The sequence below is a fragment of the Triticum dicoccoides genome, chromosome 4A (genome assembly GCF_002162155.2).
Source record: "Triticum dicoccoides isolate Atlit2015 ecotype Zavitan chromosome 4A, WEW_v2.0, whole genome shotgun sequence".
Taxonomy (NCBI): domain Eukaryota; kingdom Viridiplantae; phylum Streptophyta; class Magnoliopsida; order Poales; family Poaceae; genus Triticum; species Triticum dicoccoides.
This window is the reverse complement of record NC_041386.1, coordinates 274,936,994-274,950,399: the sequence shown is the minus strand read 5'-3', so window position 1 is coordinate 274,950,399 and position 13,406 is coordinate 274,936,994. Positions and strand designations below refer to the sequence as shown.

General features: G+C 45.3%; 1 protein-coding gene across 1 annotated transcript; it reads left to right on the top strand.

Annotated features, from left to right (window-relative positions):
* Positions 1-8,320: 8,320 nt before the first annotated feature.
* On the top strand, positions 8,321-11,883 carry LOC119285780 (14-3-3-like protein GF14-D). Its single transcript, XM_037565110.1, has 5 exons — positions 8,321-8,868; positions 9,521-9,599; positions 9,682-9,804; positions 10,977-11,093; positions 11,181-11,883. Exons 1-5 carry the CDS (start codon positions 8,450-8,452, stop codon positions 11,241-11,243), a joined length of 801 nt encoding a protein of 266 aa, XP_037421007.1. The 5' UTR covers positions 8,321-8,449; the 3' UTR covers positions 11,244-11,883.
* Positions 11,884-13,406: the final 1,523 nt, after the last annotated feature.

Genomic DNA, 13,406 nt, shown 5'->3' with positions numbered 1-13,406 from the left:
CCGCTTTGCCAAGCAGGATGTCCCTGATGAGAAGAGCATGATATACCAGTTCAGGGGTGGTCTCAGAGAAGAAATTCAGCTAGCTCTTGTTCTCTTTGAGCCCTTGAGGTATGATGAGTTCTACAACATGGCACTGAAGTAAGAGGCCGCTCAACTGAGGTGTGATGCTTCCAAGAAGCGAGTCAGAGATGCTACTCCTTCTTCCTCTACTCAAGTGGCCAAGCAGCAGAAGTATTGGCTTCCTCCTCCTCCATTTCGAAGAGCAAAGGTGGCAGTGGATCTTCCCACCCACCCAACCCTGGCTTTCAGAACAAGACTTCATCTCAAGCTCCAAGATCAAGTGCTCCGTATCACCGTCCTCTTTCAGAGGTTACGTGCAACAAGTGCCAACAGAAGGGTCACTATGCAGACAAGTGTTTCAACCAGAGCCGTCTTCCTCCTCCTCCTCCTGTGAGATCGGCAAGTATAGCAGTGGTCAAGCATAACCCCAAGCACGCCAAGGTCAATTTTCTGAATTCAGCTCAGGCAGAGGACTCGCCAGATGTGATTATGGGTAACCTTCCTGTTAACGATGTTCCTGCAAAAGTTCTTTTTGACACTGGTGCATCGCTTTCTTTTATTTCAACACCATTTGTTGCCAAGCATGATTTTGTGACCGAAAGGATTCCTGTTCCATTGAAGATTGTGTCTCCGGGCAAGCAAATGACTTCTAACAATTGCGTCCCAGATGTCTCTATCACGTTGGGCGATTACAAGTTTCTCTCTTCTCCGGTGGTTCTTGGTAACTCGGATATTGATCTTATTCTCGGAATGTATTGGCTTTCTAAGCACAAGGCGCACCTTGATTGTGCAGCCAGGCAGATTCAATTGACTCATTCTCTGAGGATGTAATTGTCTTTGCCGCTCGTGATGATACCATCCGTCTGTTTTCTCTCAATGAGAAGGGTGAACTAGATGCTATCTCGCAAATTCCAGCCGTTTGCGAATATCAAGACGTCTTTCCAGAAGAGCTTCCAGGAATGCCTCCGCACCGGCCAATTGAATTCGTCATCGATCTTGAGCCTGGCACGGAACCAGTGTGCAAGCATCCTTACAAGCTCGGACCTGAAGAGTTGAAGGAGCTGAAGAAGCAACTTGATATTCAAGAGAGAATGGGTCTCATCCGGCCTAGTTCTTCTCCGTGGGGTTGTGGTGTTCTTTTTGTGAAGAAGAAGGATGGAACAGACCGACTTTGTGTTGATTACCGTCCATTGAACAAGAAGACCATCAAGAACAAGTACCCACTTCCCAACATCAACGAGCTATTCGAACAACTCAAAGGTGCCCAAGTATTCTCCAAGCTTGATCTCTGTATGGGTTATCATCAGATTCAAATCCGTGAGCAAGATATTCCCAAGACGGATTTCAGGACAAGCTATGGTTCATATGAATACATTGTCATGTCTTTTGGCCTCGTCAATGCTCCTCCGACGTTTCTCGCATGACGAACTTCATCTTCAATGCCTACACCAATGACTTCGTTTTGGTCTATCTCGACGACATCCTGGTTTTCTTGAAGAACAAGGAAGATCATGCCAAGCACTTGCGTTTGGTACTCGATAAGCTCAGAGAACACAAGTTCTACGCCAAGTTCTCCAAGTGCGAATTTTGGCTCGATGAGGTTCTTTATCTTGGTCATATCATCTCTGCCAAGGGCATTGCGGTGAATCCTGAGAAGGTGTCTGCAATTGTGAATTGGGAACCTCCTCAGAACGTGAAGCAACTCCGTAGCTTCCTCGGTCTCGCAAGCTACTGTCGAAGATTCGTTGAAAACTTTTCTAAGATCGCGAAGCCTCTCTCAAATCTTCTCCAGAAGCACGTCAAGTACATTTGGTCTCCGGAGTGTGACATTGCTTTCAACACTTTGAAAGAGAAATTGATCACTGCTCCAGTTCTGACTCCGCCTGATGAATCCAAACCGCACGAGGCCTTTTGTGATGCCTCTCTCCAAGGTCTTGGCGCAGTGTTGATGCAAGAGAAGAAAGTTGTGGCTTATACCTCTCGCCAGTTGAAGCCCAATGAGAAGAACTACCCCACTCATGATCTCGAGCTAGCGGCAGTTGTGCATGCTCTTTTGACTTGGAGACATCTCTTATTGGGAAGAAAAGTGGACATTTTCACTGATCACAAGAGTCTCAAGTACATCTTCACTCAGCCTAATCTCAACCTCAGGCAAACTCGATGGGTCGAAATGATTCAAGAGTATAATCCGAATATCGAGTATACTCCAGGCAAGGCCAATGTGATTGCTGACGCATTGAGCGGGAAGGCTTATTGCAACAGTCTGATTCTCAAGTCTTATGAACCCGAGCTTTGTGAAGCTTTCCGCAAACTTAATCTGCAAGTTGTTCCTCAAGATTTCCTCGCCAACCTTCAAGTCTCTCCTACCTTGGAAGACCAGATTCGCCAAGCTCAGCTTCTTGATGCTATGGTGAAAAAGGTGAAGATTGGGATTGCCAAGAGTCAACCCAAGTACAAGTGCTACCGCCTTGATGACAAGGATACTCTCTTCTTCGAGGATCGTATTGTTGTACCCAAAGGTGAACTTCGTAAAGTGATCATGAACGAGGCTCACAATTCTCTCCTCTCCATCCACCCTGGGAGCACGAAGATGTATCAGGACCTCAAGCAGGCTTATTGGTGGACTCGAATGAAGCGCGAGATTGCTCAATTCGTGAATGAATGTGATGTCTGCAAAAGAGTGAAGGCAGAACACCAAAGACCAGCTGGTCTCCTCCAACCTCTTGCCATTCCAGAATGGAAGTTTGACCACATTGAAATGGACTTCGTGACTCGGTTTCCAAAGTCCAAGTGTGGCAATGATGCTATATTCGTTGTCATCGACAAACTCACTAAAGTGGCTCACTTTCTGCCTATCAAAGAGTCAATCACTGCAGCTCAATTGGCGGAACTCTATACCTCTCGAATTGTCTCTCTGCACGGTATCCCACAAGTGATCTCTTCAGACCGTGGCAGCATCTTTACCTCCAAGTTTTGGGATTCTTTTCAGAAGGCCATGGCCACCAACATCCGCTTCAGCACAGCTTTCCATCCTCAAACTAGCGGTCAAGTCGAGCGTGTCAATCAGATTCTTGAAGATATGCTCAGGGCTTGAGTGATCTCCTTCGGCATGAAGTGGAAGGATTGTCTTCCATATCCTGAATTCTCCTACAACAACAGTTTTCAAGCAAGTTCGGGCAAGGCCCCATTTGAAATTCTGTATGGCAGGAAGTGCCGTACCCCTCTCAACTGGTCTGAACCGGTGAACGTCAGCTTTTGGGTAATGACTTAATCACAGAGGCAGAGGAAATGTGCAAAGTCATTCGAGATAACCTCAAAGCAGCCCAATCCCGCCAGAAGAGCTACTATGATAGTAAGCACCGTGATTTGGCTTTCGAGATCGGAGATCATGTTTACCTCCGCGTCTCTCCAATGAAAGGTACTCGTCGTTTCAGTATCAAAGGGAAGCTTGCCCCCAGATACGTGAGACCTTTCAAGATTGTCAGCAAGAGAGGCGATCTCGCCTGCCAACTCGAGCTTCCTTCAAACTTTGCAAATGTTCATGACTTGTTCCATGTCTCTCAGCTTCGAAAGTGCTTCAAGACTCCTGACTGCACCATCAACTTCGAGGACATTGAGCTCCAAGAAGATCTCTCTTACCGTGAGCACCCAGTTGCTATTCTTGAAGAGACTGAACGCAAGACTCGCAACAAGTCCGGCGACGCCCCCTGCTTCTCCGGCGAGCTTCGGCGACGAACCTTGATCCGCGTGCAAACCGGATCCAGATCTGGAATCGGTTGACTTTTGCCCCCGAAACCCTAGTTTTTTTTGCTCCTGTTCATCGTGCTATAAGTCCTCATCCGTAACTACATTTTGGGCATATAGCATATCAAAATGTTCATCTCAGAGAGTACATCATTTCATCTCATTGCATCATTTTCATTTGAGTTCATCTTGATGCCCGAAATGCTATTGGAAGAGTGCTACTTGAGATAATTGTCAGATCTACTGCTCCATTTAGACATTTGTCATTTTTGCCATGATTATTGTGTGCATGATATGCCTTTGAGCTCTACATATGTTTTGTTAAGGGTTTTATCATCTTTCTAGAGGTGCAACCCATGTATTTTTGTGATGTGTGTGGTGACTAGCACAAGCTTGCAAAGTGAGGCATTTGTTAATGCTGATTTCAGGGAATTAGCATTTCCACTAAGTCCTTGAGCTGTTTATCTCATATGGCCATATGTTCATGTTGTTTCCTAGTGATCCGTGCCTCTTTTGAAGATGATCAGTAAGGATGTTTTGTTAATATTGTAGTGCTTTATCCATCCATGTCTTTGTTTGCAATTATGGAGCCCCCTAGCTTGAGTCAATCAAGCTCTACTTTTGTCATTTCGTGAATCTGGGCAGATTGTCTACTTGTTAGCGATTTTGTCAAGGATGTTGTAGTTGTTCTGTGCATGCTATGCTATTGTTCTTTCCATGTCTAGCTTGCATTTTGTGTATTCTTAATGGGTGTATGCTTAGATTGTCATGACGCTATGTAGTGAGTGCATCGAGCTCGTAAACATGCTTACTTGATATCTGTTTTCAGCATGCTCCAGTTTTCACTAAGTCTGTGATCTGATTATGTTTTTGCCATGTTCACATGCTTGCAAATGTATTTTATGTTCCCTTATGGCTCAAGGTCACTAAGGGACTTTTGTTAAGCTCTTTGAGTAGCTCCATGCCATGCTTTACTTTGCCATGTTCAGGTCCTGTAGCATATAGTTTTCATGCTCCGAAGAGTGCTATCTGATCTGAAATTTCAGACAAGTGTTAATTTCACTAAGTCTGAAATCTGTTTGTCAAATGCATTTTTTCCATGCTTGTTTGAACCTGTTAATGGATGATTTGGCCGTAGCTCAGTGCCAGACTTTTGTTAAGCTTCATGAATGGATCCCTGCCATGTATCTTGATGCCATATTTGGGTGCTGTAGCATGTTCATCTTGTTGCTTTTAGATGGCTACTTGCTGTAAATCGCAGAACGTGGTCATATTTGAATTGCTTGCCATTTCCAAACCGTAACTCCGATTCCGGCGTTCTTTATATCGTTTTCAAGCGATTTCATCTCATATTTCCAGTGGCACACTTGGATTTCCAATTTGAGGCCAGGTTCATGCATTCCTTGTCACATCTTGCATATGCATCCCGCATCGCATCCCGCATAGCATACCATCCATGCATCATATTGTTTGAGCTTTACGTGTGGTTGATTGTGTTCCGTTTGCTTGTTTGTATTGTTTGGATAGAGCCAGGAGACGAGTTCGCTAACGAGGAGTCCGTTGAGTTTGCTTTCGAGGATCCAGTCAACTCTGACAACTTTGCAGGCAAGATGATCATACCCTCGAAATCACTACTATCTTTGCTTTGCTAGATGCTCGCTCTTTTGCTATGCCTATGCTACGATGCCTACCACTTGCTTATCATGCCTCCCAAATTGCCATGTCAAACCTCTAACCCACCATGTCCTAACAAACCGTTATTTGGCTATGTTACCGCTTTGCTCAGCCCCTCTTATAGCGTTGCTAGTTGCAGGTGAAGATTGGAGACCGTTCCTTGTTGGAACATTATTTATTTGTTGGGATATCATTATATTGCCTTGTTATCTTAATGCATCTATATACTTGGTAAAGCGTGGAAGGCTCGGCCTCTCGCCTAGTGTTTTGTTCCACTCTTGCCGCCCTAGTTTCCGTCATATCAGTGTTATGTTCTCGGATTTTGCGTTCCTTACGCGGTTGGGTTATAATGGGAACCCCTTGATAGTTCGCCTTGATTAAAGCTTTTCCAGCAATGCCCAACCTTGGTTTTACCATTTGCCACCTAGCCTTTTTTCCCTTGGGTTTCCGGAGCCCGAGGGTCATCTTATTTTAAACCCCCCCGGGCCAGTGCTCCTCTGAGTGTTGGTCCAAATAGAGCCACTTGCAGCGCCACCTCGGGGCAACTCTAGGGTTGGTTTTAGTTGTACGTAGTGTTCATCTGAGTGTGCCCTGAGAACGAGATATGTGCAGCTCCTATCGGGATTTTTCGGCACATTCGGGCGGTGTTGCTGGATTTGTTTTAACCTGTCGAAGTGTCTTGAAGGACCGAGATACCGAGTCTGATCGGAACGTCTCGGGAGGAGGTCTATTCCTTCGTTGACCGTGAGAGCTTGTCATGGGCTAAGTTGGGACTCCCCTGCAGGGATTTGAACTTTCGAAAGTCGTGCCCGCGGTTATGGGCAGATGAGAATTTGTTAATGTCCGGTTGTAGATAACTTGAACCTTAACTTAAATAAAATGAATCAACAGTGTGAGTTACCGTGATGGTCTCTTCTCGGCGGAGTCCGGGAAGTGAACACGGTGTTGGAGTAATGCTTGCCGCAGGATGCCCTCTAGTTACTCGTTCGCGCTTTTCCTCCTCTTCTCGCTCTCTTTTGCGAACAGGATAGCCACCATATATGATAGTCGCTTGCTGCAGCTCCACATATTTTTCCTTGCCTTACCTATAAGCTTAAATAGTCTTGATCGCGAGGGTGTGAGATTGCTGGGTCCCTGTGGCTCACAGATTACTTCCAAACCAGATGCAGGGCCTGATGTTTCCGCTCCAGGTGACGCGCTTGAGCTTAAGTGGGAGTTCGACGAGGACTCTCAACGATACTACGTGTCTTCCCCTGATGATCAGTAGTGGTGCCCAGTTGGGAGTGATCGGGACCGTGTCGCATGTTGGGTTATCTTTTATTTTTGCGCCGTAGTCGGGCCATGAGTGTTTGGATGTTGTAATGCTATTTATGTACTTGATTGACGTGGCGAGTGTAAGCCAACTATGTACCTCCCCTTTATTATTTATATTACATGGGATGTTGTGATGATTGCCTAACTTGCGACATTGCTTTCAATGCGGTTATGTCTCTAAGTCGTGCCTCGACACGTGGGAGCTATAGCCGCATCGAGGGCGTTACAGCAAGGGCCTGCGCCATTGTCACCTCGTAGCGGGCCTCCTCTTCCGCCTCCGCCGCCTCCGCTCTGCACCGTTCGTCCTCTTCGCTCTCACGGTAGACGGCTGCAAGGGCCGCCTGGTAGGCGTCCTCCGCCGCCTGCTCCTCCTCGCGGACGACCAGCGGCGTTGGCCTCCGGTCGACCTCGCGCACGCCCCGGCGCCTCGCCTCCTCGTGCTCGAAGGTGAACCACTTTGCCTAGTTGGACAAGTCGGTTGCGTAGGCGTTGTCGCGACGCTGCTCCGCCGTCAGCAGCGCCCGCCGGCGCCGCACCTCCTCCGCGTGAGCACGAACCGACCACGGCGCCGGCGGCACTGGGATCCTATCTGGATCCAGATGCCAGTCGTGTGGCAGCGTCACGTCGGAATACGGCAGCGGCTGGCGGTTCTGCCAGATGCTCCTAGTTCTCTTTTTTACTTCCAAAAATTTTCAAACGAGTCTAGCCTAGCATCCCACTGTTCCATCGTAGGGGAGAATCCAGCTCGGCTATAACCGCCCAGTCATCCGAATTGACATGTCGGGCTGCTATCAAAAGAAAAAAAACAAGGGGTGGTTGACCGCTAGAGTGCATGCTTGTCTGAAGCAGCAGGTGCAAAGTAAAAAAGGTTTCCTACTTTTTATTACTTAGTGGGATCTTATGTGAGCGATGCATGTACTCCATTTCACAAAAATGTTGTTCGGAAAAGAGATATAGGAGGGGCCACATAGGGCTTTACATAAATAATCTGAGGCTCGTGGCAAAAAATTACTGCATGTTAGGGAGTCGTGGCCCTCGCTGCTCGCTGCTAGCATTGTCTCATCGAATTGACTTGTACATAGAAACTCTGATTCAGTCTAGCAGCACTGCATATGGTATGTCCATTCAACCAAAATCATTGATTAGGGCAGAAACGCCATAGCTCTTGGTGTTTCATAGCGTGTCATAAACACCAAAGCCCCTGGCGTTTCTAGAAATGTAATCTGGCTCGGCGTTTCCAACATGCCACGTCAGCGAGCAGCAACGCTGGCTAGCTCGGCGTTTTTAAGTTGGACAGAAACGTCACGGATTGTGGCGCTGCTAAAACGATCAGATCATGAAATATTTTCATGTCAAGTTTAATTTGTGACAAAGATTGTTGATAAGGTCAGAACAGTGATTTTAGCCCGCTGCTGAAGATACTCACGCCCTCCCAGGCAGACCGCTCCGCGCGGGCGCTCCCCTTTGACCGCTACGTGGCTCTCCGGTGACTCGCCCGCCCCGCCCCGGGTACCTCCTCAAATCCCCATCGGCCCATCCCCACCCCGCTCCACCCCGCACCTCCTCACAAACGCGTATTGCCTCCTACGCCCCCGGATCCGCTGCTCCACCCCCCAACTCCGTTGCCACACGCCCTTGCACAAGCGAGCGAGCAACCATGTCGCCGGCGGAGCAGACGCGAGACGAGAGCGTCTACATGGCCAAGCTTGCGGAGCAGGCCGAGCGCTACGAGGAGATGGTGGAGTTCATGGAGCGCGTCGCGAAGGCCACCGGCGGGGCAGGGCCCGGGGAGGAGCTATCCGTCGAGGAGCGCAACCTGCTCTCTGTGGCTTACAAGAATGTCATCGGGGCCCGGCGCGCGTCCTGGAGGATCATCTCCTCCATCGAGCAGAAGGAGGAAGGTCGGGGCAACGACGCGCACGCCGCTACCATCCGCTCCTACCGCAGCAAGATCGAGGCCGAGCTCGCAAAGATCTGTGACGGCATCCTCGCCCTGCTTGATTCCCACCTCGTGCCATCCGCCGGAGCTGCCGAGTCCAAAGTCTTCTATCTCAAGATGAAGGGCGACTACCACAGGTAGTTCTCGCCTCCTTATTTGCGACACAGATATTTCAACAGTTTTGCTAAAGCACATCTAGATATGCCATAAGTATTGCACATCTAAGTCATATGTCATTGATCTTACATTGAGATTCGTGTGAATATTTTCTTTTTCTTTTTATGCTTGATTCACTCACTTAGATGTGCCGGCGCCCTTCTTTTGATGGAAGGAAGAATGGAGTAACGGAATGTGATATGATATAGTTCTTTGATTTATTTTCTGCAGTAGTTTAGAAATTTATGAGGGTTTGGTGCTGTGTAGGCCAGGATTTGAGTTGTGGCTTTTCTGTATGATTTATGTATATATAGGTTTACTAAATCTCTTGTATGAGATGATGCGGATGCGAGTTTAATTTCTGGTTGTATGTTGGTAAGTTAACTTGTGGTATTTGTATATGGATATCATAGTTTATTTTCTCAATGGTGATGGAAAGTAAAAAAAAATGATTGTGATATTTGTTAGTGCTAGCGGAGGTAGTCGTTAGCTTATAATTTTCAAGGTGGCCATTCTATTGGTTTCAGTTTAATATGTGATTTGTATATGATCACACAATGCGGTGACTGGGAGACATGAGCTTCTGTTGCCCCGCGATCGACATCTGATTTCTCCTTTGTGATATTTATGCAGGTACCTTGCAGAGTTTAAGTCTGGTGGGGAGAGGAAGGAAGCCGCCGAGAGCACCATGAACGCGTACAAAGCTGCTCAGGTTACTGATAAGGCAATTTTTATGTGTACATATAGATATGACCAGTAGATCCTTCAGGCTGAGTTTTGCAAATTGCTTGCAGGATATCGCCCTAGTAGATTTGGCTCCAACACACCCCATCAGGCTTGGGCTTGCACTCAACTTTTCTGTGTTCTACTATGAGATCTTGAACTCCCCTGACCGTGCCTGCAACCTTGCAAAACAAGTTTGCTGCTTCTCCTTTCTTCTCCATTTGTTTCAGTTATCATGATTGTCAACCCAGTGTTTGATTCCAGTCGGTGTCAGTTGTCGTGATTATATCCATGGCCAACTGGGGCAGTGTACTACCTCTTCTCTGATTTACTAGAGGCAGATTGCGAGCTAACATGTTTGTTGATAGGTTCTGCGGCAACCCCCTTAGAAAATGAAGCTGCAGGAAATCAATCCAACTTCTAGCATCTATGCTTGTGTGGGGAAAGTTGATAAAGCTTTCGTAAAACTCCCACAATTTTTTCCAATTTGTCATCACCATGGAAGTTACTATGCTAGGATTTTGTTCATTTTTTATTCTAACTTCTGAACTGCTCAATCTTAAGGTACATGATATAAGGAATACATACTAGCATGCTATTATGGAATTATGTTTTGTGATGACCACTAAACTGCACTACCTGCATCCCCTGGCATATCTTGCAAGCACTCTTTAACATTGTCAATATAGTATTTGTGAGGAGTTGTTTGTCTGCTGGCAACATTTCTGTTCGTGCTTGTGCTGCATGCATATATGTACTTCAAGTTATTAGTATTAGAAGTATGTCATCTTTAGGAAGTAGTGTTGAAGAACTTTCTTATAATCTCTGGTATTCTATATAGTCGATTATTTGATCATTTAAAAAAAATCTGTGCTGTCTACTTTGCATTAAATATGTGATATGCACTTGTTGTTCCTTTGGTCCCTCATAGTCTGCTGAATTATATCTTGATGTTTTAGGTAAAGTGATTTATCCCTATATCTACCATGATATTGAGTGAACTGTGAAACTTTTAGTGGTTTCTCAGTGTGCATGTAGACTAAGATTCGCATGGCCTGTCAGAAACATAGATTTAAAATACATAAATTATACTTGTCCATGTAATTAGTCTCATGCTCTGCTGCATTATATTTTGATGTTGTAGGTAAAGTGATTTATCCTAATGTCTACCATGATAGTGTGAACCGCGAAACTTGTAGTGGTTTCTCAATAAGAATGTAGACTAAGAATCACATGGCCTGTCAGAAATATATAGACTTAAAATGCGATAATTATACTTGTCCATGTAATTTAATACTGTTTCAGTTCTGCTTTTGATATGCCTGTGATATGAATTTGCTCAAACGAACTTTCCTGGATATTACAGGCCTTTGACGAGGCTATATCAGAGCTGGACAGTTTAGGCGAGGAATCCTACAAGGACAGCACTTTAATCATGCAGCTCCTGCGTGACAATTTGACTCTATGGACATCCGACACCAATGTGAGTTTCCTTGGATCTGTTTTAACAGCTTTCCTTTCTGTCTTCATATTTCTCATGCCAACCGGTGTTTTTTATCCAACTTTGCAGGAGGATGACGTTGATGAGATTAAGGAAGCCCCAGCTCCAAAAGAATCTGGAGACGGACAGTGAGGTGAATGAAAATAACAGTCTGTGCATTGTTGGGGGCAATGGAAGTCGGTCTTGGTTCTAGTGCTCATACTGTTGTCATCACTACCTCTGTTTAATTATGCACTTGAGAAGTTTCTGGGCTATGTTTTTCTGGTGCTCATAAATGCTGGCTGGATTCGTGTTTTCTTGTTCAAATCTGGCCACAAGCAAAAGACCTGCTCTTTTTCACCATTAGAATGTTTGCTATATCTACCATGTTTGGTGAGACTTGATGCGACTAGACTAATTTGCTGAAATTGCGGTATCCTGTTCATGTTTGGCTGAACTACATTCTGACAAGATGGTTTGCGCAAAGATGTTCATTTGCACGTGCTAGCTGTGGCATGGCCTCAATCGATTGAGAAGAATGTCAAGGTTCACCTGATTGATGCTTTTCTTGGCCCAGTTTTCGTTGCAACTAGAAGCAAAGGTGCGCTTTGCTGCGCTGTTCCTATCATTCTTGGCATTGTCATGGTGATTGATATGGCAAATAATCCGATGCGCTGCAAGAATTTCTATCTAGTCACCTTCCTGAAGAATGTAACGTGAGCTAAATGAGGAATGTTATACAAAGTTAATCTGTAATAAGAGGACACATTCTAAATAAAAGGAACCATTAGCTCACTACCATATTGTCAGTGTTTTCCTTGCAAGCTGTATTATAATAGCACCTTGAGCAACTGGAAGCAATTCTTTTTGGGATGCAACAAATTTGGCTTGCTCTTGGTTATTCCTTTTCTTGTTGGAACTGAATTTGTACAATCTTGCCACATTCCTGGATCTCAAATGGATGCAACTTATTCGTATCCATTTTTTTTTCAATCAGTTTTGGGTCTTTATTTTTTGATTGCTACATTAAATCTCTAGGAAAACTATAGAAAGTAAGATAACATGTATCTCAATTCCTATAGGAAAATAGATGTCATTTTATTCATAGGATAGGAATACCATGGAATAGGAAAACTATAAAAAGTGAGATGACATTTATCTCAATTCGTATAGGAAAATAGATGTCATTTGATTCATAGGCAAGGAACTTTACCTTTCCATTGGGCCTACGCTGATTTTAAGGGCATGTTTGGTTGCCTACATCATTTTTTGTCACTTTGCATACTTGTCTTAGCTGAGTCGGGTTGAGCAAATGCAACCTAAAAAACCATCATCTACACATCGTTTGGTTGTTTGCATTTGGTCATGGGCTTGTTTAGGCAGAAATGCAAGTCAGGTTGTTTGGTTAGATGCAATGCATGTTGTCTGGTAGAATATCTTGACTCTGAATAGTTACATGCAAGTCTATATAACATAGAAAAGCAGGCTGTCCATGACGGGTACGTGTGGGGTGAACCAAATTCTCATTGAATTTGATTTTTCCATTCGAAGGGGATCATACAAGGTTGGCAGTACCCCTGAGAATACTCCGCCAGTATGAAAAGTTCTTAATGTTAGTTGAGTCCCTGGCTCCCCAATTGATTGACCTGCAATAATACCTACGGCTTCTCCCAATTCGACCAGATCACTATGAGTAGGACTCCGGCCATAGCATAATTGACAGATCCAAGAAGTGCTTCGGCAAGTAAAGGGGGTTCTAATATATATTGGTTGTGCTTGAAAGGCAGTTATGAATCGATTGACTAATCCAATTCCAGTATCTTAATTGAGATGGTGAGGTTACGAGCACACTGACAAGGATGACGTAAATAGCATAACATGATGACACCAATCGTAACAACCAATCTTAAACAAGCAACATGACATAAATAAACAATCTTAAACAAATCGCTCGTCGCTAAACAAAAGCAAATCCAGGCAAGAGAGAACTTTCTAGGCATTCATTGCAAAGGCATCATCGTGCTTCTTGCACTCCGTCACCACCATAATGTTGTCATCGTTGAAGACGATCACCTTCAGGGTGCCGTGAGTCAACAATTTGAACGTGACTAGGTAGTCGGTCCTGATTCGGTGAACAAAGGCGAAGGGGGCCTAACTCTGATCAAGGGTGACGCTGGCCCGGACCGTCACCCTCCAGGTGTGCAGCCGGTGTTGGTCTTGAGCTTCCGTGAATTCGAGAGAGTTTGATTTTGCTTCCTCTAGAGCCGTCCCAAGTCAGTCATGCACGTGCGAAGTATTTATGGCTTGGTAGATTTG

Bases quoted from the DNA above. Each gene is read 5' to 3' on its own strand.
- LOC119285780 (XM_037565110.1), top strand. From the start codon at position 8,450: ATGTCGCCGGCGGAGCAGACGCGAGACGAGAGCGTCTACATGGCCAAG. The intron at 9,600-9,681 runs GTTACTGATAAG...AATTGCTTGCAG, and splicing joins ACGCGTACAAAGCTGCTCAG to GATATCGCCCTAGTAGATTT. The intron at 11,094-11,180 runs GTGAGTTTCCTT...CCAACTTTGCAG, and splicing joins TATGGACATCCGACACCAAT to GAGGATGACGTTGATGAGAT.